This window comes from Aptenodytes patagonicus, chromosome 8, assembly GCF_965638725.1.
Source record: "Aptenodytes patagonicus chromosome 8, bAptPat1.pri.cur, whole genome shotgun sequence".
Classification (NCBI taxonomy): Eukaryota; Metazoa; Chordata; class Aves; order Sphenisciformes; family Spheniscidae; genus Aptenodytes; species Aptenodytes patagonicus.
Genome location: NC_134956.1, coordinates 4,691,625 through 4,712,344, shown reverse-complemented (window position 1 = coordinate 4,712,344; position 20,720 = coordinate 4,691,625). Strand labels below are relative to the sequence as shown.

Here is a 20,720-nt window from a genome sequence, read left to right as displayed (position 1 = left end):
TCACTGCCAGGTAGACACAGCCTTTATGGTATGTCTTGAGATGTAAGTATCCATTTCGAGGAACGTACAACAGAAATGAGCTGTGATGCCTTTACTCATTTAAATGGCTTATTTTATCTATGGAGTGTACATTTACTATGGAATATCAGTTAAATAATGGAAATAAAAAGCCCTAACATGGCACTTCTTTAGCATATAACTAGTCACACCTGCACATGTCCCCAGTACCGCCCACTTTTTTTTTTTTTTAAGTAAATGTGCACTGAGCTGTTTCACAGTGCATAATGGAAAACACAGCTTTTGCAGTCAACAACTTTGCAGGGCCCGCACAATAACACACCTGATATCATGCTCCGACCACTAAGACTGCCTTTAAAAAAAAAAAAAAGCAAACAAACAAAATCCTAAAAAAACCCCCCAAACTACCAACAGAAGGCACTAAAAAGAGATCAACTATTTATTATTTGTAATCTTTTACCATATATAGCCCACATCCTAAACAAAGATCAGCACTGTAAAAATAACATAAGGGAAGTCCTAACATAGAGGCAAAAGCTTATCCTGAACAATTTTGACGAAGAAACACTATTAATCCAACATGTGAAAAAAGGCATACATTGACATTAATATCTCCTCGTCAGAAAAAAAGGTGGATTCTTGTTGGTTATCTTCATACTTTTCAGCCAATAGTTTAATTTCTTCTTCCAGTGACTGGATTTCATCTTCATAAACTTGACAAATGCTGTTGTCCATTTCTCAGAATCAATGTTACTAGATAAAACAAAATAAGTATATTTCTTAGGCCAAATTAAAAAAAAAAAATCCATTTTCAAAATAAAATTATTTTTATCCAAGGAATTAATTTAAGAAATTAAAATGAGACAGTTCTATTATATTTTATGACTTCTGAAAACTGAAGAATTGGTACATACAATTTTTAAATATCCCAGATAGCTTTGACAAGTATAATAATTTATACCTCCGTAAAGAATTCTGGAGTGTCAAACACTCCTGTTTGCTATGGAAGATTAAACTAACATATAAACCTTGATCCTCAACCAAATTTGACAGGAATTCTGTCACCAACTTGAAAAGAGAATTAGGCTTTCAGCAAAACTCCGCTCTTAATACTACAGTACTCTGTCATCAATGTAACTCCTATTTAAACCCTAGAAAGTCCACTTAGAAAGACACTCATCTGCAAGTAGACACTAGAAAAGCAGAAAAGCCACTTTTTCCATAATTCTGAATGTAACAAAGCTTCCTAAGAAACATGGTAACTCAGTCTGCTAAAAGCATCATGAACAGGAAAGATCCTACTTCCAGTGAATACAGGAAGCTACTAGATACCAGCAAGAATGTGACAAAGAACAAATTTCTGACTTTACATAAAAGAAGAAAAAAGTTTTCTCTAAAATAGATAACAATTTTGAAAAAAAAATGTAGTTTTGTTTTATTAGTTCCTCAAAGACTTAATTCCTTGAGTCCAAATGTAGTTATTAAACCAATTTTAAGACACAGATCACTGCATAGCCTCCAAATACAGAAGTTAAATCAGGAATCTAATGTAGTCAAAGGCTTTCTTTAAGAATCCTTTTAACTAATCATGATTTCATCCAGGAGCATATCCAGCTGTTTCACATTTGCTGTAATAGAACAACAAGCTGTTCTGCAGATAGAAAGTAACCCTAATCAGATACATAAACTGCATCCAGCTTTGACCAATTCACCTAACAATCCACCTGATCAAATAAAGCACAGCTGTTCCTACTAACACCATAGCATAATCTGCCTTTCAAGTAAACACTAGTAAAGAGACACAAAGAAATCACCATGTTTCACAAATAATTCAAAATAAACGTACATCAATTTTAAGAAAAAAAAAAAATCTGACATTCAGCCTAGACATGACACATTCAAAGGACAGTGGAGAACATTATGCAGCTCAATACTGATGTATTAATACTTTCAACCAGGAAGAAGAAAAAAAAGTCTAGTTTTACACGTGTTTTTAAACAACCCCTACTGTATTTGCAAGATCCACACTAACATGGTTCAATAAAAAGAAACAGCACCTGAATAACACATATAAGAAAACAACATTCAAAACATGGTTTGCGTTAAAAACATATTTAGTGAATAAAGAAAGTATATGCAATTAAAGAATCTCTGAGATTGTGCCTAGTCCTGACCTCCTCTGAAATTTTAAAGCAATTTTATGCAATGTATGACAACAAACAAGATCAATGGGGACAAGAAATAGTTCTCCAACTTTTAATGCATCCTATTAGCTTTGTTTTTTCTTAAATGGATACATTGAAGAAAGTTTTGGTCATAAGGGTACATTGGGAAAAAGAAAAACATTACAATAGCCACAACTTTACCCTAGGTTGTTAGCTAATTCCTCTTTTAACACCTGGCTGTTTTGAAGATAGTAACACAACACATACATTCCTTACAGCTATTTTAACTCAATAAAGTTAAATAGATTTAATAAACTGCAGAAGACTCAAAGACTATTCATAACTTCAAAGAGCATTATCTCCAGAAAAAAATACCCGTACGTACTTTCAATTAAACATAAATTTAGCGACAATCAACCACTCATTTTTCCTCACCCTAAGCATATACACACACATATATATATATTTACGCATTAACGGTCAATATCTTACATTTCTACGTACCTGCCCGTACACACCCCTAAGCATTTGCTTTTATGCTGCCACAAGAAGAGCTGGGAAGAGCATTTGAGAGTTTGCGAGAAACGAGCTGGTGGGGTTCTGTGTTTCGTTGCTTTGCTTCTAGCCTTCAAATCTCACAAGGTAACAGCTAGAAACACGACTCAGAGAGCCGGTGCTAGCCCCAAGACACGGGTTGAGGCTCACAGGTGCCAGAGACTGCCCCGGCGGCACAACGCGCGCCCAAGGAGAGCAGCCTGACAGCCCCACCCGCCCCCGGAGCCCCAGCGAGCGGAGGAGCTCCCACAGACCCGACGCCCGGAGGGCCGGCGCTGAGGAGAGAGGCGGCCGGGCGCTGAGAGAAGGAAGGGAGGGAGAGAGAGAGACACAGCCGGCCCCACCGCCGCGCGCGTCCCGCGCCTTCGAACCGCGCGCCCAACCAGCCCGCTGCGGGCCTGGGCGCTACCACAGCTGCTGCCTGAGCAGGGGGCGCCGGCCGCGCCTTCATTCCCCTTTCGCGAAACAACAGAGCCGCTTGAAGGGCGGTTGCTGAGATCATTGTTCGAGATGGATAGCAAAAGCGTTATTTGGTTAGCGAGTTCCTTTTTTTTTTTTGCTTATGCCTTGCGGAAAATCCCCCCACCTTTCTTCCTGGCTAGTTACGCCCAAACCGTCCGCGGTCACAAGACCCACCCCGTGTGTTCCCATCACACTTGACCGGCCGGAAACAGGAACCCGAAAGAGACGAGGAGACGATCGGAATCCAACGGCCCCAGGAGCCGGAACACTTTCTCCGAGTGGGCGCTAGGAAGGGATGCGAGGGGGAAGATAAATTGAGTGGCGCTACGAGGATCGCACATGGCGGTGGTGAGGGAGAGCAGTAGCGTCCCTTCGCGGATGGCGGTTCCCGGGGGCTCTCGGCCTCTCCTGGGGGGCGGGAGTTGGGGCTGTGGGTGGCTCCCCCGCTTCGCTCGCGTTCTCCCCCCCCGCCTCGCGTAGAAAGGCGTATATTGCTAAGAGCTGTTTAACCTCCTCGTCGTGCACCCAGTCATATGCTTCACGGTTTTAAAACAAAAAACCAACCCCAACACCTAAATCCTGGTTACTTGTAGCAATGCGGTGTTTACTGGCACTGGGCCGGAGCAGAGCGTGTAACCTAGTGCGAAGCAAGGGAGCGCTCTTCTCAAAAGGTTCTTTGTGGAGGTCTTCTGGTGGAACGATTTGTTCCATAATTTGGTATTATGATTGCGTTAACGCCTACGATGTCAGTGTTAGCGATCTGTTGTTATCTTCTTGCAGAAGAAGAGAGTGTGCGTTACAGGTGTGACAGCTTGACTTTTCAACATGGAGAAGAAACAAATTTCACAACGCTTGTATGTTGGAGGGCTTGGCCATACGGTTTCTAAGGCTGAACTGCAAGAAAGATTTGGCAAGTTTGGGCATGTTTTGGATGCAGAGATTATTACCAGAAAAGACGATCAGGGTAACCGTTTTGCACCATCCTTTAAAAGTGAATTGTTTTTCAGTTTGCTGTGTGAAATGGAATTTTTGCTTCAGAGACACGTTATTTTCAGGAAATAGCTTAATTTCCAGTTTTAAAGGAAACACTGATACTATATAGAAATTAACTGAATGTTTATCATTGAGCAGGGAACCCTATGAAAACTTTCGCTTACATCAGTGTCAGCATTTCTGATGCAGATCTTAGAAAGTGTAAGTACTTTTTTTTTAAAGTAATTTATGTTTTTGAGCCAAGTTGCATTACTGATAATGCACGTAATGTCAAATCAGGATGTGGTCAAGGTAGACCCTGTTTCATTCTGTTGTCATATTCATTCCATTTTCTTTAAGCTGCAATTTTATGGAAGTCGCTTTACTGGAGTTTTCAGTAAGTAGATGTAAGCAGATTAAAAAGATTCCTTGTGACTGAAATAGGTGATTTAGGAATTTGTTCTAACCCTTTTACGAAAAGGTGTAGGAAATGTGCTTCAAACGCTTTCATCAGGTCCATAAAACATTAGAAGTGACTTGACGTGAGAGGAAACCCAGAAGGAGAGTTTACGTAAAGCATGCTTCTGTTAAAACAATTTTACAAATCCCAGAGTAGTTGGATTACGAAACTACTGGCAGGGTTATAAAACCACCTGTGTAATATGTAGCAGCAAAATGGCAGGTGAAGATACCTATACCTGAAGAGACAGATTGGTAATATGCCCTTTTATCTAGGGAATGCTGCCATTAGGAATAGGAAAGCTGTTGGAGAGCGACTCAAAGCTAACGCAGCCCTTGATACTTAACTTCCCGAAGTTCTAAGTACAACACTTTTCCCTTTGGTTTTCAGTACTCTTTAACTGTTTTTTTCAAAGTACGGAAGAACTTAAGTAGAGAAGAGCCTGTCTGACAGTAGTATAGAAACTTCAGGGTACGTGTATCTGAATTCTCAGGTTTGTATTTGAACTGAACCATACGGACTTGAATGACTCTCATGAAGTCCGAACTTTAATTTTGGATGTAGACCTTCTTGCGTAAGATTAGGGCATTGGACCTTTCATATACAAACTTAAATCAGGTGAGTAATGGAGTATAAGATCATGCTAAAGAAACTTCAAACTATCAAAGAAGGAGGCATAGTGAAGTCTAAGGTGTCTTTTTTTAATGTAGAAAATACTAATTTCCCGTCTCCTTGTTTTACAGGCATGTCAGTTTTAAATAAAACAAAATGGAAAGGGGGGACACTGCAAATTGAGTTGGCCAAAGAAAGCTTTTTGCAGAGGTAAAAATCAATTTTAAAAATGTATGTTGTTGATAAACAGAAAAAGGGTAACTTTAGCAATTAACGTTATGGCTGTGCTTTCATCTGCGACGCTCTTATCCTTTCTAGTTTTTATTGGCATTGGTGGACTGTTGATGCATATTAGATACAACATGTTTTGCATCATTATTCCCTTAAAGGTAGCAGATGTGTTAATTCCTTAAGTAGTGAATGGTTACTGGCCTGTGGGAGAGGGTCACTGCCAGCTGTAATTTAGCACACAGGCAGACCTTTTTTCACATATGATGTACTTTTTGGTACAGGCTCGCCATGGAGAGGGAGGAAGCAAAGCTGCAGAAAGAAAAGCCACAGAGAAATGACAAAGCATGTCTGTTAGAATCACTGAAAAAGGCTGGAGTTGTAGACTTTCACATGAGAGCAGTACCAGGTACAGAGGTGCCAGACCATAAGGTATGGTGGGGTAGATGTATAGAGAATTAAAATGAAACAAAAACCAGAATCGGGCACAAGTTTACTACACCTAAATTTATGTCAAATCTTTATGCTTTAAGTAAATAAACTCTTATTAAGTGTGACGGTCCAACTTGTGAAAAGTAGTCTAAAGAGATACCTTATGTGTGGACATGTAGAATGCTCCTGTTGTTCTTTGTAATGATTGGAAATAATCTTGATCATACTGTTCTCTCTTGTCGTGTTAAATTAGTAAATGCTTTGTTACTCGTTTATGTTGGGAATATCTTCGTGTCACCCTTAAAAGCATGTAAAGGGAACGTGTGTCTTATTTTTATACAGCATAGACATTTTTGACGGCTGGGTTGTCGAGAACTAATCTCTGTGCTTCGGCACATTCGGGATCAGGGTCTACACGTGCTTACAAAAGTAAGACAGAATAAAAGCACTGAACATGCAAATTTAGGCAACAAAAAATAATATATACTACAAAGTTTTCAAAATTATTTGCTAAGCACAGAATGTTTTTGGAGGGTGATGGGGGGGTAATTTTTCAGTGGGAAAGGGGAAAAGGGCAAAATAATAGTGATACTGGCTGTATAGTTACCACTGTTAATTCATAAACCAGAAGCCTTGTACTAAAAATAGTACTTGTAAAGAAATTCGGTTCTTTATTGTCACTCTTATTTGCAGGTTGTAGAAATTTGGTTTGTTGGTTGGTCGGTTTTGGTTTGTTCTTTTTTTGAGAAGGAAGCTGGCTAAGTTGCACAGTATGAATGTATCTCAGTTAAGAGAGTAAACAAAAAAGAATTAGTCACAGATGGTTCTTTATTAGGGTTTCTGTTCTCAAAGTATATACATCTTGTTTTATTCCAGGGTTACTTCCATTCCTTCTTTGTTTAATGCTGATTATTTCTCTTTTCTTTTAGAAATGGGTTGTTGGTAAATTCGGCAGAGTCTTGCCTATCCTGCACCTTAGGAGTCAACAAAAAAATAAAATATCCTTTTCCTATTGGTTGGGCATAGGCACAATTCCTTTCTTTCTTTCATCATATGGGGAAACATTTGCTTAACAGTCTTAATGTTGACTACTATGTCATATTTGATTTACTGAATCCCCTAAGTAAATCTTGCAGTGTGTGATTTTAGTAATTTTTTTAGACAGCAGATCAGTTGCTTGAAGGCTTACGGTCATAACGTTGAAAAGGACTCTTCGTTGTCCTTTCATGCAGAATTTAGCCTGTTAGTAAAGATTGGAAGTCTGCTTGCTGAAAGAATCATGTTGTTATAATTCCTTAACTCAGACTAACATTGTGAAATATGACCCATCAAAATACTGCCATAACCTTAGAAAGCTGGAGCCAGACTTGACACATGTAGTTCCTATATCCGAGCTTACTTGGCACTTGGAAGGGAGAGATGACAGCATAAACAAGAAGCAGCAAGGAGAGTTCCCTGTAACTAAGAAGCCACCTAAAAAACTGAGGCAACTGGGCAGTGAGGCTCTGAATGGAGCAGTAGTTTGCTCTTCTGGGTGCCAGTCACGTTCAAAAAACACAAGCTCATCACAGCTAGATCAAAGATCAAAATCCAAATCCTGTGAGAAGTCTAAATTGCCTCCATCAAGCAGTCTTAATAGTAAAATATCAGGGAGAGGTTTGTTATCGGATAAAAGCAATGCTTCTGGACTTACAGCTCAAAATAATATGAGTGTTTCTGACAATGACATTGATTCTGAAGAGGAAATCAGAGCAATGCTAAAGAAAGAGGTAGAAATACAGAAAGCTGAAAATGTTGAGACTGAAAGTGACCACTTGGAAATTGTTGGGGATAATTTTGAATTAAAATACAATAGTCACTGGTCCTTAAGCAATCCAGATGCCATGAAGAAAGCTATCAAAGGAATTTATAGAGAGAAAGACACTGTGGAATGCGATAATGGTTATGATTCAGCAGATACAGATGAAATTATTGCTGAAAGCAAAACTCCAGATCTAAGTAGCAGGAAAACTGCAATTTTAGAAGATTCTAAACAGGTGAAGGTGGAAAATAAAGAAATATTAACTAACAAAAAATGTGATTTGGTAAATGACTCCTCACTGAAGACTCACAATTTAAGAGAAGAATATGTTGAAAGAAAAGGAAAAATGAAAAAATCCAAAATTGCTGCCTTGCAGAGTACAGCAGTTAACAGTACAACAAAGACAAGCGATAGTGAAAGCTCCTATTCAGAGCCTGAGAAAGGGGAGTCTGAAATCAGTTCTGATTATGAATCCATGATGCAAAACTGTTATCGCGTAGACCTTACATTAGATGACTTAAAAGCATTAGCTACTGAAAACACTGGGACACCGGTAGAAGAATCAGACAGTACACAGAGTTCTAGTCAGCGCAGTGTTGAGGAAAATTCTAAGGGTAATGTAAATACAACAAAACTTACTAAGTTTCACCCTGCAGTTAAAAAAAAATGTATCTGTCCTGAAGATGTAGTTGCTGCAATTTTAGCGGGGGAGGAGAATGCTGATGAGGAAACCTCCAAGGGACAAAATAATACACGTTTGAAATATCAGCCCTTCAGAGGAATGGGGTCCCTTTGTGAAAAAGAGTTAACTAAGGACAGCACTGGTTTAAAGAAGAGGTCTGTAGAAAGTCTAGGTCTTGAAGCTTGTATTTCTTATTGTGGGGAGGAGTCATCTAAAAGGCAGCCTAAGAACCATCCACTGTATTCGCTTGAAGTCAGCAGTAAAAAGAGACAAAATATGCATTGTGAGCAGCGTAGGGAATTGTCAGATGCTGCCTCCTTAGCAGATGAGAGTGATCAGCCTGTTTCCTGGCCACGTTTACAAGGAAAGAGCAAAGATGCGAGTTTGTTGCAAGATCAAAATTCAGAGCACGGAGATGCTGTTCCTAGTACTGATCAGAGCGAAGATGAGAGCAGTGACATGGATAGTAATGCTGCAGTGTCACAGAAACATGTTAAACGACAACTGAAAAGCCCAAAACTGCTTTCAAAAAAATTGAAGAGGGATGTAAGCAATAAAAATCCAGAATGTGAAGCTACTAAATGTGAGAATGGGAAGACAAGCCTTCTGGAAAATAAGGAGCTTTGTCTTCATGCTACTGCTTCAAAGGAACCTAATACAAAAAAGAAGCAGTTGCAGGATAACCAGAGGAGGCTGGCAGCTCTAGAAGAGAGACAGAAAGAGAGAGAATTACAGAAGAAACTCATTCAAGGAGCTCTTTCAAATCTGGTAATTACGCTCTCAACTTCTATCTGAATAGTATGCAGTAAAAGAAAAAGGGGAATTAAGAGATGTGGTTTAAGATATTTTAAAATCATACTCTGGAATTTCTGATTGCATTGCCAGTTGTCTTTTGAGTGTATACAAAATGATGTGTACCTTATTCCTGGAATGTCTCTAGAGTTGCAAGAGGAATAGTAGATTCCTCCTTTCGTGTCATGGAAATGTCTTTTAGATATTTATGTATGACTGTAGCAATTATTTGATATGTTTGACTTAACAGTTTCACTCTTACGTAGGATAGCCAGCCAGCAGGCAAACATAAACACATCGTATTCAATTCAGATGTGGAAAGTGAAGCTGAAGTAGATGAGATGTTGAAGAAAGATGCGAGTTTGGGAAATATGCACGAAGAAGTAAGTGTTATTGGGGAAAAAGTCCAGTATTCTGTAGGCTAATTCCATATCAATATGACTGTGCCTTTTATTCTGAAGACTATTTGTCATAGTGAAGTGACGGAAAAAAGTAGATAAGGTTTGAATTAATGTCAATGATTCTTCTTTTTTTGCTAGCATGAAACAGGTTTCAGAGAACTTAACCATGCATCTGATAAAGCTGGAGAACTTGGGGAATTTATAAGGAGATTGAGATTTGTGTAAAAGATATTCTAACTTCGATTAAAAGAAAAAGAATGTTTAAGTTATAGGGCTTACACATAATTAGTTTTGAAATTTCGCTGCTTTTAGTCAAAGGAAGGGGAGGAGATTTGGCTTAAGGACTCTCTGCTCTTTCCAACACTGTGGATGAAGAATCTGTATTAATGCAGTGCCTTGTTTTTAAAGTGATGTTAGGGTCCGGAGAAGTTGTGTGGGACTTCCTCTTTACGCCTTACCTAATTGAGACTTTATTTAGCAGACTCGCCAGGATTTTACCACCATACTTTCAGCACAATTAAGTACTTTTTTCTGGAATAGAACTTCTTGTATCATCACACTTTTTTAGTCACATCTCTGCTAAAGCTTTAAGCCATTGGTTTTGCTTTTGTTGGTTTCTTTCTTCATAAATGTAGTAAGATTAGGACCGTTCTCACTGTTTAATTAAAACCTTTTCTCACTTTTCCTCACATTTAGCACTTTTTTTTACATATATATCTCTTACCCTGTATTTAGAATCTCTGCCCTGTATTTTTCCTTTTCTTGAAAAGAACCTCTAATTCTATGGAAAATTGTTTCGAAGCCATGGAGTGCTTATCCTTTGTAATCATTGATATTTATCAACTGACTTAAGCTACGTCCTAGAGTTTATACCATAAATGAGGCTTGTTCAGAAAGGGTATAATTAGACATTGATATTTTTAAATTGATCTCCCTTGACATAATCAGGAAGTTGTTTTTTTTATACCTAACTCTCTCATATTGTAAAACCTGGGTTACCCTCTACATGAATATTTTGCCTATGCTAAAATTTAATAGTAATAACTGTAAACCAGAATTGTATAAGGTGTGTATACAATACAAGATTTGAAGCACATGGATCAACAAGTGAGCTGGTTGTTCTAGAAATCCACTTTTTCAGATGAACTGGAAAGCACGTGAACAAAGTTGATGCTGATTTATTTTCTCAAACTTAGGTAAACGGCTGCTTTTCTATATTTTCTTTTCGTTTAACAAAGGATGAATCTGCTCCTAAAACTTCGGGCAGACTGTTTGAAAGCAGCGAAGATGAGCAAGATGATACAGACGATGAGAGATTCAAAATTAAGCCCCAGTTTGAAGGCAAAGCTGGTGAAAAAGTGAGTGAAGCCGTTACCGTAATTTAGTTTTCTTCTAAGTCTCCATAATGCCACTTCAGAAGAACATAACATGTAGGTTTCCATACTTGCTGAATATGATTTTGACAAACTTGCAACAGAATTCTCTTAAATAGAGGAAACAGTAGCCACGGAGAAAAGGATGTGTGCTGGGGAGCGGGGGGAGTTTCTCTGATGTTGTCATCTTTGAATACAAAGAAATTTCTGGAAAAGGCATCAAGAGCTGAAGCTTATTAGTATGTTGCCATAAATACAGCAAAAGACAGTTACTGAATTTTGATGATTTTCTTCTCCAGCGCTTAACAGGATCTATTTCATTTTGTTTAGCTCTTGAAATTGCAGTCGCGATTCGGCACAGATGAAAGATTTCGCATGGATGCTCGATTCCTTGAAAGTGACAGTGAAGAAGAAGGTAAACCTGCTCATATTTCCTGGTTAATGATAGTAATAGAGCTATATCACGGAGCCTTAATTTTGGATGCTTGAAGCAACTTATGGACTTCTTTTGCTGCTTTGGTGACTCCTTAAAGAAAATAACCCAACGCTGTTGTGGCTGTACCTAGTATATATTGGTAGCTGTGTTTTCTTAAATGTATATGTTGCAAAAGTATTTGTAATAGCTGAATGAGACGTACTTGGTTGATAGATCGACACTTGAAAATATTTTTTTAATACAGGATGATATCGGAATGTGTTTATCCATGTTTTTCACAGGATAAGTGGTGACATTGAAATAAACTTTTTGACCGTTACATTCACTTAAACTGTTTGTTTTGTAGTCATCCTGCAGTCCACGGCTGATTTGGCAGCTTTAGAAAGAAAAATTTTATTCTTTTTTTAAACAACAGAAGGCAGAAAAGCTGAAAAAGGCAAAAATTTTTAAATATTTCTTCCCCCCCACCACCAAAACCAAAATTGTCAACCTAGTTTTCAAGATGCAGAATTTGTTTCTGAAACTTAAATTTTTGCCTAGTTCTGCCACTCCCTTCATTGCTTTAATGTGATCTTCTGTGCAGCATCTATCAGTGGCAAAGTTAGTTGCACAGTTATGTGATATAAGCAGGGAACAGGTTATATAATTGATCTGACTTTCACATGAAATAGATGTCCATGATATTTCTTATCAAAGATTTTCTACAGTGCAAGGAAGAAAGCCTCTAAGTACCTTTAAAATAAAGGAAGTGACGTGTTGATATGTATGAGCTCTTCTAGTACTACAGTAATGTTATGTATCAAACATCACAGACTTATTCAGGTCATAGCGAGGAAAAAATAATGTATGTATTTTTCTCTTAGCAGAGACAAACATCGTGAAGGCAGATGAGGAAGAAGAGCTTGCTGCAGAGAAAAAGAAAAATCTGCAAATACTGGGAAGCCTCTTGAATATCAACCTGGAACACCCTAAGCCAACTAAAACAGCCACAAGTGCTAAGAAATTCAAGTATGAATCATCTGTTATCAGAAAAGAAGGAATTTTAGGAAGGCTTAATTTTTGCCAATGTTTCACAACTAAGATTTCTGCCTAGCTGACTGAGAAAAGTATTTCCTTCTCTGTTGTATGCATTTGAAGGCAGCCTTTAATGCAGTTTCCCAACTTGAGTGTCCCAATAGATTATACAATTGGTAATAATTGGTAATTATTGGTAATAATTATCATTATTTTAGGGAAAAAGTTATTGGATGCCTGCTTGAGTTTCTTCTAGTAGACTTTGAATGATTGGATTGTTGGTTATGAAAATTAATATTTTAATAAGTCCTTGCCTGTGTAAGATATATTTCTGTTCTCTGTGGAGACAAACTTAAGTTGGCTAAACAAAGAACATGTGAGTTGGGCAGTAGGTCAGTAAGTTAGACTCTAACTTCCGTAACAGTTAATAAGGTTATTGTTTTTTTCTGGCCTACAGGTGATTAGCATCAAACTCCTTTTTCAGTGGTGATCTCTTTTTTTTTTTTTTTTTTCTCATTTATCTGTGTTTCTCCTTTTGAGAAATGTCTTGATTAGATTAGGAATTTGTTGCATGTTGCTGTTGGGCATGCTCTAACCTTCATTAGAGGATGATGGGATAGGTTTGGAAGTGTGCTATTGGAAGTATTGTGACATTTAACTATGCACTTTAACAGAAATTGGTCTGTGGACTGAATTGGTGGAAGTTAGTAGTGTTAAGGGTAATGCAATAGTGTGCAATTAGTAAATTTTTACTGACAGTCACTATTGGAGTTGCATCGGTTGACTGCTGACTGCTAAATACCATTGTGACTGCTGCACAATCATATTTAATTCTGTGACTTCTGTATAAATTTTCATGTATTTTCTAAAGACTAAGCAGAGGGGGAAATAATCTGTGCAACCCCAGAGGTCATCTTAGGAGAGTTTTGTGAATGACAGTGTCTTCTAATACCCAGTTAATGATACAGTATGTAACTATTTAAAAGCAGTTAATCTATGCCATAAGCATTAATTGAGGGAGAGGAGGGGAAATAAGTGATTACCTTCTTGCGTTGCCATAAGGCAGCGTGGGCTTTGCTACACTAGTATTGGGGTCAGTCTAAACTTTAGACTGCTTTAGCTGAAAGTCCCCAAAATGTTTAAATTTTGAAAGGGTGGGCATAATGGGGTTTTGGGTTTGGGTTTTTTTTCCTGTTTTGTTGGGGTTTTTTTTTTCCCCTTGGACTATTTGAATTTATGCAATGTTTGGTACTAGAAGAAATAGATATAGATAGATATATCGATATGGATAGCTATATTGATATAGCTCCTCAAAAGGTCTACAGGTCTAAACTTACTCTTACTGCATAACACACACAAGTTGAGGTCTATGTTTTATATGAAATATTACAATTTGATTAAAGCCACTTCTGTTTATAAGTTTTCCTGGCCCAGACACTGGCTAGCAGGTGTTTTCTAAATGCCAGTTAGGTTTTGGATTGATTTGGAGCTTTTTTGGTAAAGAATTCAATGTGAATTTGAATCTGACTGTAATATTTAGGGTAGCTTTCAGTTGAGCGTTTAGAATGTCTCATGGTTTTTCTTTTCCTTTCTATTTTTATAGAGATATTAATGCCCTCCGCTATGATCCCACAAGACAGGACCATGCAGTTTTTGAAAGGAAACCAAGTGCTACAGAAAAAGAGAGGTAATATTACAGCTTGGTAACTATAATTGTGATGCTTCTTCCCATGGAAAGATGGCTGTAGCAGAAGACTGAGTTTGAAACTATGCAGACTGCTCTGTTATTTCTTTAGTTCTCTCTCTTATTGCTAGAATCAAGATATAATAAGAATTGTGACCACTAAAAACACCATGTAATGTCATCTTTTCTTTCTAGTCCATCTACTCTTTGCATGCCATTTTCTGTCTTCCTTTCTCACCTTCAAGCTATCCCTTTGCTTCAAGTCATAGACTTTAAGATTTGCAAATATGTGAGGAAAAAAATACCAGCTCTTAACATTTCTTTTGCCAGAAAAGAAATCAGTCCTAAATACCTTAATTTATATGCTATCACATATTAAGTGAAAAGTCAGGATGTGGTTAATTATAAAGCAGACTTGTTCCTGCCTTTAGAGTCAAACCTCAGATGTTTCCCCACTGCTTACCCTCAAAGGGTGGGTACGTTGTGGGAGGTGAAAAGAAATGGGTCAAAAGTCTAAACGAAAAGGATAGTCATGCTGCCCTATAAACCTATTTCTGACAATAGGAAATATCCTATTGCCAGAACCTGGAATTGCTAAGAAAAAAGAAAAAAACAAAACAAAAAAACCCAAAACAAACAAAAACCAAAAACAAACATACAAACAAAAAACAAACAAACAAAAAAAACCCAAAAAACAAACCCCAAACCTTAAAAGTGAACTACTCATTAATGTGCTTATATAAATTCAGGAAGACATTAATAGCAAGGTTTCCTCTTAGGGAATCTTTCTTTTAAAAATATATGTGCTGTGTTACTATCCTTTAACAATCTCATTTCAGTAAAGCTAAAAGGAAGAAGAAGAGGGAAGAGAGTGAGAAACTGCCTGAAGTGTCTAAAGAAATGTATTATGATATTGCTGTTAATTTAAAAGAGTTGTTTGGATCTTCAAAGAGCAAATCAGAAAAAAGTGAAGAAATACCCTGGGACAAAGACAATGAGGAGGAGTCTACCCCACCTGACCATTTGGGATCTAACGTTGGGAGTAACATAGCTCAAGAGTCTAGTGGTTTCACATTTTCCTTCTTTGGAGACATGGAGGAGTCGGGCATAAAAGAAGGTAACAGAACATACTTAATAGTACAATTTCTAATGAGTAGCTTATGTCAAGCACTGTAGAGTTTTTATATAGTGTATAGAAATTCAGAATCCAGGGGATTTTCAGAGGCAAAAGTAATTACGCAAAATCATTATGATCTTCTCTTACACTTGCCAAGATTGTTGTAGTTTAATCACAGTTAATTCATGCTTGCATCCCAGGAATTTTGAAAGGGATGTTTTGAGAAGGAACTATTATTTGGTTTTTTGAACAGTGATGGAAAAACTTGTCATCCACTAAATTTCTCAGATAAACAGGGAAAAAGATGATACACAAGTCAAATCAGGTTTCATGTAAACCAACAAGATTTTAAATAAAATGGGTATCGATTAAGGTAGTATTATGAGCAAAAGAAAATCTTAGAGTTGACCCCAAGATCCAAGAACATTTTATTATGTACTTAATTATATTATTGTACCTTTAGAAAATGGAAACTGAATGACACATGATTATTGGGGTGTCCTAACCTAAGATAAAATCAAATGTTATGAAATCAAGATTAAAAAATCTGAAATCAAGTCACTTAATAAGTAGTAATGTAGGAAATAAAAGAAACTGTGTGAAGTTAACTGAAATACAAAAAAAAAAAAAAGAACAACAAACCCCCGCATTTGCTGACTTCAGAAAGTATTCAGTGTCTTCTGAATGCAGTAATACGGGTTTCGGAATATGTAAGACAATTCTAGAACAAAGTGGAAAATGTCTGAGCGGAGATCTAGTTCAGAGTTCACAAAATTCTTAGCAGTGAGAACTACACTTGAGCACTGTGTCTTATATTTGCTGTTCTGAATAATTATTGGTTTATATTGCATAAGAATCCTATTTGGTGGCAACAGGGCCACTGTGCTAGCTGCTGTATTGACACAAACAAAAAGATAAGTCTCTCTCTGTTGTACGTACTTCAGTTGCTTAGGTGATTTTTGTGATTTTTTTTGTTGTTGTTGTTTTTGTTTAACCTGACTTAAGATCTGTTGGAGCGGGTCCAGAGGAGGGTCACAAAAATGATCAGGGGGATGGAACACCTCTCCTGTGAAGAAAGGCTGAGAGTTGGGGTTGTTCAGCCTAGAGAAGAGAAGGCTTCAGAGAGACCTTATTGCAGCCTGTCAGTACTTAAAGGGGGCTTTTAAAAAAGATGGCAGCAAACTTTTTAGCAGGGCCTGTTGTGACAGGACAAGGGGAATGGCCTTAAACTAAAGGGGGGTAGATATAGACTAGATGTAAGGAAGAAATGTTTCACGCTGAGGGTGGTGAGGTACTGGCACAGGTTGCCCAGAGAGGTGGTGGATGCCCCATCCCTGGAAACATTCCAGGTCAGGTTGGACGGGGCTCTGAGCGACCTGATCTAGTTGAAGCTGTCCCTGCCCACAGCAGGGGGGTTGGACTAGATGACCTTTAGAGGTCCCTTCCAACCCAAACTATTCTATGACTCTGTGATTCTAAGATCATGCGTGTCATGTGGAAACCATGAAGGGAGAACATGTGGATAGTCTTTTTTTTTTTTTTAGCACAAACTGTGGGTGTTTTGTGGACAATTTCAACTTGCAAATGCTCACTTTTTCCAAAGTAGAATTTTTGATCTTTCTCTTGAATAAAATACTGTTCGTGGTTCATAGTCTAGTTACTTTTGGGTTTGGAAACTGGTTTATATTGCCAGAGAGAGGCAGTACAGGAGCTGTCTTCTCTAGTCTGGTCATCCAGACCGGTACTGTGCTTATACACTAAAAGAAAAGGGTACCATAGGTTCATAACCTCAGTCCTTTTGGTAAGGGCTCAGGTACGTGTTTAAGTTACCGTGTGTAAACTGGGCTTTTGGCAACTGCAGTGTATGCTATAGGCAGGAATACATACATGAAAATAACATAGCTTAAACACACAAAGAATAAGCTAAGGCATGATGAGTTTCTTTGCGAAGGAACTTATTAAGATAGTTCACAGTGAAGGAAAGCTTTTATTCCAACTTCTGCAACCTAAAAATATGAATAGGCACAATTACTCCCAACTCAGTTGATAATGATAGTTAGGTTGGAGTGACTTGATAGAACCCTGGAGCCTAACAACAAGCTTCAGAATGACTCCTGCACTTTTTCCCTATGTTGTGATGATACTAGTTGTGAATTTTGAGGGTGAATTTGTGACATATGAGAAAGCAAACTAAATTCATACCTGCCCAGAGGGTGATAGAAAACCTGGGAGGGGAGGTTTCTGTCCTTCCTAAATCTGTCTTTTCCAAGTATTTCATTCTGAAGTTGAAATTTTTACTGGCAAGTAGGTGAATAATCTGATTGGTTTATTTTTTTTTTAATTGTGATATTATTGCAGAGCCCTACATACTTGAAACAATAAAACCTGTAAAAGTCACATGGCAAGAAGATCCACGTTTCCAAGACAGCAGTTCTGAGGGTGGTGATGAACCAGAGGCATCAGAAAGTGAAAGGGACAAAGAAATGCAAGTTATATTTCTGTTGGTCTACTTGATTAGTAGTTTGATGCTATGAGAAAATTAATAGCAGCACTCAGGTCATGGGAAACTAACCTCTTCATTCCACATCTCTGAAAAATGGAAGTCGTCTTAGGAAACCATTCCTTGCTGCACAGAATGTAATATTCAAAAATCCCAATACCACACTTGATTTGAAGTTGAATATAAAAGCTGAGTTTCTAGTTCAAAGCATGAGAACTTAACTGGGTAGTGGGTTTGGCCAAAAGTCAAATATATATTAAGTTTTCTTAAAAACGTTTTTTTACAGAAGGCTATATTTGGTTACTGTGGAGTAATGTTCTTCAATGCAGACTATTTCTTTGAACCATGACAGCTTTAACTTGTGTTAATAGAATTTGACAGTAACTTTTATGATGCTAAAATTCCTTTGTGTTTGTCTAGGTTTTTCTCCTTACCACAGACAGAAAGTGCTAGATTTTTCTTCTTCTCCAAAGATGATGAACGACTAAGAGGTAAGTAAGAACAGAACTTACTCACCCCTTTCTTGTTAACTCTTACTGAAATTCAATGAGAAGAAAAAAATGCCTAGTTATTAGTGTTTTGTAGTTAAAACACAGATGAGAGGTTTAAGAAAAACAAATAAAATTGCTATTTTCCATCATTACTTGCGGTATGAATTGTGGTAGCACATCCCACGAGAAAGTCCTGGTAGAATAAATGCTGAACAGCTATCTTGCTTTCCTATTTTCAAATAATTGCCTAATATGTGGCTGGTCTTGTAGGGCATACCAAAAAAAAAAAAATCACTTGACAAGTTATCTAGACATTTTGGATCATTTCAGGCATATATATATGATCTTTAACTTATTTCTGTGTTTCTGGTGTTATTAAGAATATTGAATATTCTTAGCAGCCACATACGCCCACATTGTTCTTGATCCTAAATAATGTGGAGGTTTCTCTTCTGAATATAATGAATTTCATAGTTTAAAAACAAACAACAACAAAATAAAAGAACAAAGAAACAAAAAACCCACAAAAAAACGCCAACCCACAGGCCACCACAACAATTGCTGACAATAAATTATCAGGACAGCCTTAAATAATGTTTGTCTCCTGAGACATATTAGATAACTATCATTAAACCTGTGTGTAAAAGTTACTGTGTTAATACAGTTATTGTACTGTAATCTTCCAGCTTATCTGATTAAAATTGAGCCTCTTAAAATTGAGCTCTGAATCCTTAAGCAGGCATAAATTTTCTTGGGAGACGTGGGATAATGGTGCTGAGCTTTTAATGAAATACAAATTGCAGTTAAACAGCATCTGTTTCAGCATATTAAGGAAAACTGCTGCTGCCTTTAATTTTTCTTAGTAAACAAGGCTGTAATACGTAACATTTCTGTTTGAGCCAACCATGTTGTGGGGGCAAGAGAGGAATATCAAGAATAGGCCTTCTGACTTTATTGCTGTGTTGCTCATGAGATTTACAAACAGCAGCATATTCAGAAGGGTTAATTTGTTCTTTGTTTTGTGCAGAGGGCCCTAAGTTATTTTGTAGATCAGTAGACCTCAGTGAAGAAAAAGATGGTTGGGAAGACAGGCGTAGATTATTGCTTGAGGTGAGTATTTTGACATCTGTTACTTGGTAACTGCAGCTCAAAGCTCAGCATGAGGAGGGAACGCGGCTGCTTATTTGCTTAATTTGCATTAAAAATTAATTCAGGACTTTCAGAAGGGCTTGAAACTTTATAATTACCAGGGAACTAAAAATTTCTAGCATAGAAGTGTGTATAACATCATGTTCTGATGTCCAGTCAGGTAAATTACTTAATCTCGGTATGGTACAGGACCAGTTACTTTACTGCATGTAAAAAAAGTGTTTGAGTCAAAGAGATGAATTTAGAAACTTCTCATAATATGATGTTAAAATTCAAATATTTTCAGGAATGCCGGAAGAAGCATAAGGATGCAAGAAGGAAAGTGAAAGCAAAACAATAAATCTTTATCTTAGTGGTCAGAAACGTTTCATGTTTCTTTGAAGAAGTTGCAGAAAAATGTTACTTTAAAAATTCTAGTCGTTCAAAGATCTAATAGGAAATAATATTGGAAAAGACTGTTAAACTTTGCTTCTAAATAGGTACATGTTTATGGTGTCAATTCAATGTTTGTACCAAGGTTTGGTTTTTTTGGTCTATATGTTTTAAATGTGACTTGCTGCTTCGCAAAATTTTTGAGAATTTGATCGTGTAACAAAGACAACACAGGGTTATTTTGCTGTGTTCTCAGGCCCCAATGCTGAACAGGGCTGAGAAAGAGCAGGTACCTCCATGTCTATAAGACTATATAATGCATATTCTGCTGAACATAATAGAGATGCTGTTTGAGATGCCTTCACAAGTATTTGGAATGCATCTTTCCAGAGTAAACATTTACCAGAAGTTTATGAAAATACATATATAACAGGGAAGACTTATGAAATGGGTAGATTGGTCTTTCTTCACAGAGCTGATCTTTCTATTTTTTAATTGAGTGTGTACATTAATAAATATAAAGGACAAATGTTGCTGGTGGTGTATGCTTGTTGTTGAATGAAGAATATTTCAACATATAAGGTCGTACTCTTCTGTCCACTTCGCCTATGTGTTGCAGAGGGTCTGCTGGAGGAGAGGGGCTCTGCCAAGCCCACCCTGGGCACCCGCTGGCAGGCCTTGCCTGGCCCCTGGCCCCAGCCCAGGGGCACCCGGGTGCTTTGCCTCTTACCGGTGCCCAGGCCAGCACAGCTGTTGCACTCCCAGCTGGCCGTGCTGTTCGTCAAGCAGGAGCAGTGTCTGTGGGTGCCCTCGGCAGCGCAGGAGCAGCACAGGAGCAGGTGCCAGGGCCTGGGGAAGCAAACGGGTTCATGGCTCTGAGGACAAAGTGACCGCAGCACGGGATTGTCCGGCAGACTTCTTGTTCTTAGTCCTTGCGCTTCGAGCCCTTGGCGAGACAGGGATCCCGTGCAGAGCCCCGGGGTGCAGCTTTGGCAACTTACCCG

The 20,720-nt window shown here is 37.9% G+C and overlaps 2 protein-coding genes across 4 annotated transcripts in view; one reads left to right on the top strand and one right to left on the bottom strand.

Moving 5' to 3' along the window:
* The window catches only part of CENPP (centromere protein P), a 159,670-nt gene extending 156,569 nt beyond the window's left edge, over nt 1–3,101 (bottom strand). The window contains exons 1-2 of the mRNA XM_076346037.1: nt 2,688–3,101; nt 617–771 (exon numbers count right to left, since the gene is read on the bottom strand). Of these exons, the coding sequence (XP_076202152.1) occupies nt 617–753 (137 nt within the window). The 5' untranslated portion in view covers nt 754–771; nt 2,688–3,101. The remainder of the gene's footprint in view (nt 1–616; nt 772–2,687) is intronic.
* Nucleotides 3,102–3,398: 297 nt separating this feature from the next.
* On the top strand, nt 3,399–20,287 carry NOL8 (nucleolar protein 8). 3 transcript variants are annotated; one of them, XM_076346028.1, is made up of 17 exons: nt 3,399–3,548; nt 3,981–4,164; nt 4,332–4,394; nt 5,376–5,454; nt 5,757–5,904; nt 6,834–6,904; nt 7,217–9,155; nt 9,446–9,562; nt 10,819–10,938; nt 11,284–11,368; nt 12,256–12,397; nt 14,007–14,090; nt 14,927–15,204; nt 17,563–17,689; nt 18,125–18,195; nt 19,223–19,305; nt 19,631–20,287. In XM_076346028.1, exons 2-17 carry the CDS (start codon nt 4,026–4,028, stop codon nt 19,682–19,684), a joined length of 3,600 nt encoding a protein of 1,199 aa, XP_076202143.1. In that variant the 5' UTR covers nt 3,399–3,548; nt 3,981–4,025; the 3' UTR covers nt 19,685–20,287. The 3 variants fall into 3 exon arrangements, with proteins under 3 accessions (XP_076202143.1, XP_076202142.1, XP_076202144.1); XM_076346027.1 differs by having other exon boundaries at nt 12,253–12,397; XM_076346029.1 differs by lacking the exon at nt 4,332–4,394 and having other exon boundaries at nt 12,253–12,397.
* The last annotated feature ends 433 nt before the right edge of the window (nt 20,288–20,720 follow it).